The 2,495-nt window shown below is 52.7% G+C and overlaps 1 protein-coding gene across 1 annotated transcript in view; it reads left to right on the top strand.

Annotated features, from left to right (window-relative positions):
* Positions 1-2,495, top strand: part of Foxk2 (forkhead box K2) — a 48,290-nt gene that overhangs the window by 8,970 nt on the left and 36,825 nt on the right. Inside the window, exon 2 of the mRNA XM_013033086.1 lies at positions 1,704-1,898. Within this exon, the coding sequence (XP_012888540.1) occupies positions 1,704-1,898 (195 nt within the window). The remainder of the gene's footprint in view (positions 1-1,703; positions 1,899-2,495) is intronic.

The following is a 2,495-nucleotide window of genomic DNA, read 5'->3' as shown; positions in this document are numbered from 1 at the left end:
GTGGGGCCTGAACTCTGGGCCTGGGCGCTGTCCCTCAGCTCTTCAGCTCAAGGCTAGCGCTCTACCACTTGAGCCACAGCGCCACTTCCAGCTTTTTTCTTTTTGCTTATGTGGTGCTGAGGAATCCTACCCAGGGCCTCATGCGTGCGAGGCAAGCGCTCTACCACTGAGCCACCTTCCCAGCCCCACGGTGCCTTGTTTTTGAGGCTGCTAAGTGTCTCTGTGCAAACTTTCTTGGGGGTGTTGCACCTGCATCTGTGTTTCTTCCCAGCTCCATGGTGTGTCTGCTCTTTGTGGGGAGAGGGGTTCATCTTCCGGTATGGGAAGGATAAAAAACTGTGCTGAGGAGTGGGGCTGACAGTGGTGGAGTGCGGAGAGCGACGTGGCCTGCAGAGTTAGGGTTCTGGGCGACTAATGATTTAAAATGTTAAATGTGATCATCTGCATTACAAATTGAGAGTTGTATGGCAGATATGACACTCTAAGAAAATGTATAGGGTCTGGGAAGGAGGCTCAGTGGTAGAGTGCTTGACTTGCACGCATGAGGCCCTGGGTTCGATTCCTCAGCACCACATAAGCAGAAAAAGCCAGAAGTGGCGCTGTGGCTCAAGTGGTAGAGCACTAGCCTTGAGCTGAAGAGCTGAGGGACAGCGCCCAGGCCCAGAGTTCAGGCCCCACAACTGACAAAAAAAAGAAAAAGAAAACCTATCGAAGGTTTTATGCTTAGCGTGCAGTCTAGTTGCACTGCACCTTCTTGTCTCTCCCTGGAAGTGAGAAGCATGCCCTTGGAATCCACGTGCAGACCAAAAAGGGGGCGGGGACAGGGTGGGAGGGGTCTCAGAGAGCGGGCACGCCAGCCGGGGTGGGCCTGGCCGCCTGGCTGGTTGTTCTTTCTTTATTACAGTCCTACTTCTATAGGATGCACACCAAGTAGTGTTCAAGTCATTTACAATTTAGTAAACACCCAAACACATAGGCGCACACATACTCACACAGCACTCCTTTTTGAAGGGAGTGGTGCTGTTGGTGGGTTCACGGCCTCGCCCGTGCAGGGCGCGCACTGTGCCATTGAGCGCAGCCCGGTCCCCAGCCTAGCACACACCTGCCTGCTTACCAAAGGAGTCATAAAGATTAAGTGGCAGTTGAGTCGTTGAGTCCTGTACTTACTTTTCTACTTGGCTGGTCTGACCAGTGGCTTTGTGTAAGAGTGCGTCTGTTACTTATTCCTTTTCTTTTCTTTTTGTACAGGCACTAAGGTGCTAGAGTTTGCACTCAGCCTGCACTGGCAGAGCGGGCTCTACCACGTTAGGCCCTCTGCCAGTCCCTTCTGCACTAGTTTTCTTCAATATAGGGTCTGACTTTGTACTAGCCAGCCTGGACTTCCATGCTTCTGTTTGTGCTTGCTTTAGTCAGTGGGGTGACAGGTGGTGACAGCCCAGTCACCGTGTTTTCTCCATGGCTTTGCAGCCATTGAGTGAGATAGTCTTGCAAACTTTTATGCATAGGCTGTTTTCAGACCACCGTTTGCCCATTTCCACCTCCCAGACATGACAGACTTGGGCACTGCTCCTGTCCTGACAAGTGTCTTTGAGTCTCTTATGATCTTGCTCCCTAACGGGCGGAGGGCGCTCTGGGACGGCAGGGGTGTGGATGGGGTGTGGTGGGCGGCAGACAGCTGCTGACCATCAGTGTTTCTTTTTCAGATGCACATTCAGGTTTCCGAGCACAAACATCAAGATCACGTTCACAGCTCTGTCCAGTGAGAAGAGGGAGAAGCAAGAGGCGCCCGTGTCTCCAGTGAAGCCCGTGCAGCCACACATCTCACCCCTGACCATCAACATTCCAGACACCATGGCCCACCTCATCAGCCCCCTCCCCTCCCCAACGGGAACCATCAGGTACAGGCTGAGCCGAGCTCCAGGGTGACAGCCCCTGTCCTGGGCTTCTGACCCAGAGAGGGAGACGCTCAAATTCTATATTGTGAAAGTTTTTGATTGTCCTGTGCCACGTAGCTAGGCTGTCCTTGGATTTCCCAGCCTCTCGCCCCAGCCTGTGAGCGCTGTGATTACAAGGATTTGCCCCTCGGCCTGGCTGTGCTCTTGGTTTTACGTACACATTCTTTTTAGTAGAGACTTAGTTTTGTAGTGCTAGTGAAACATTTGAGATTTTAGTGTGTTGACTACAGTTTCATAAAGAATTCTGAAAACTTGTCCTTTAACTTTGGCCACACTGAAGTGATCAACTCCTGTTGATCATAGAGAGACTTAGACTGCCTACGAGGTTCTGAGCTCCTCAGGAAGCACAGAACAAGCTCCAGGCACAGTCTCCTGCCTCTGGCAGTACACTGCGGGCAATAGGGGGAAGATGGCTGAGCTTCTTGAAGGAGTGGGGCTTGAGTGCAGGCCGGGTTGGGGTGCTGTGCTCTGCTGGCTCTTTTATTTTGGGGGGGGGTCCGGTCATGGGGCCTGAACTCTGGGCCTGGGCGCTGTCCCTCA

Source organism: Dipodomys ordii, unplaced genomic scaffold (genome assembly GCF_000151885.1).
Source record: "Dipodomys ordii isolate 6190 unplaced genomic scaffold, Dord_2.0 Scaffold163, whole genome shotgun sequence".
Taxonomy (NCBI): domain Eukaryota; kingdom Metazoa; phylum Chordata; class Mammalia; order Rodentia; family Heteromyidae; genus Dipodomys; species Dipodomys ordii.
This window is presented reverse-complemented; position numbering and strand designations above follow the sequence as displayed.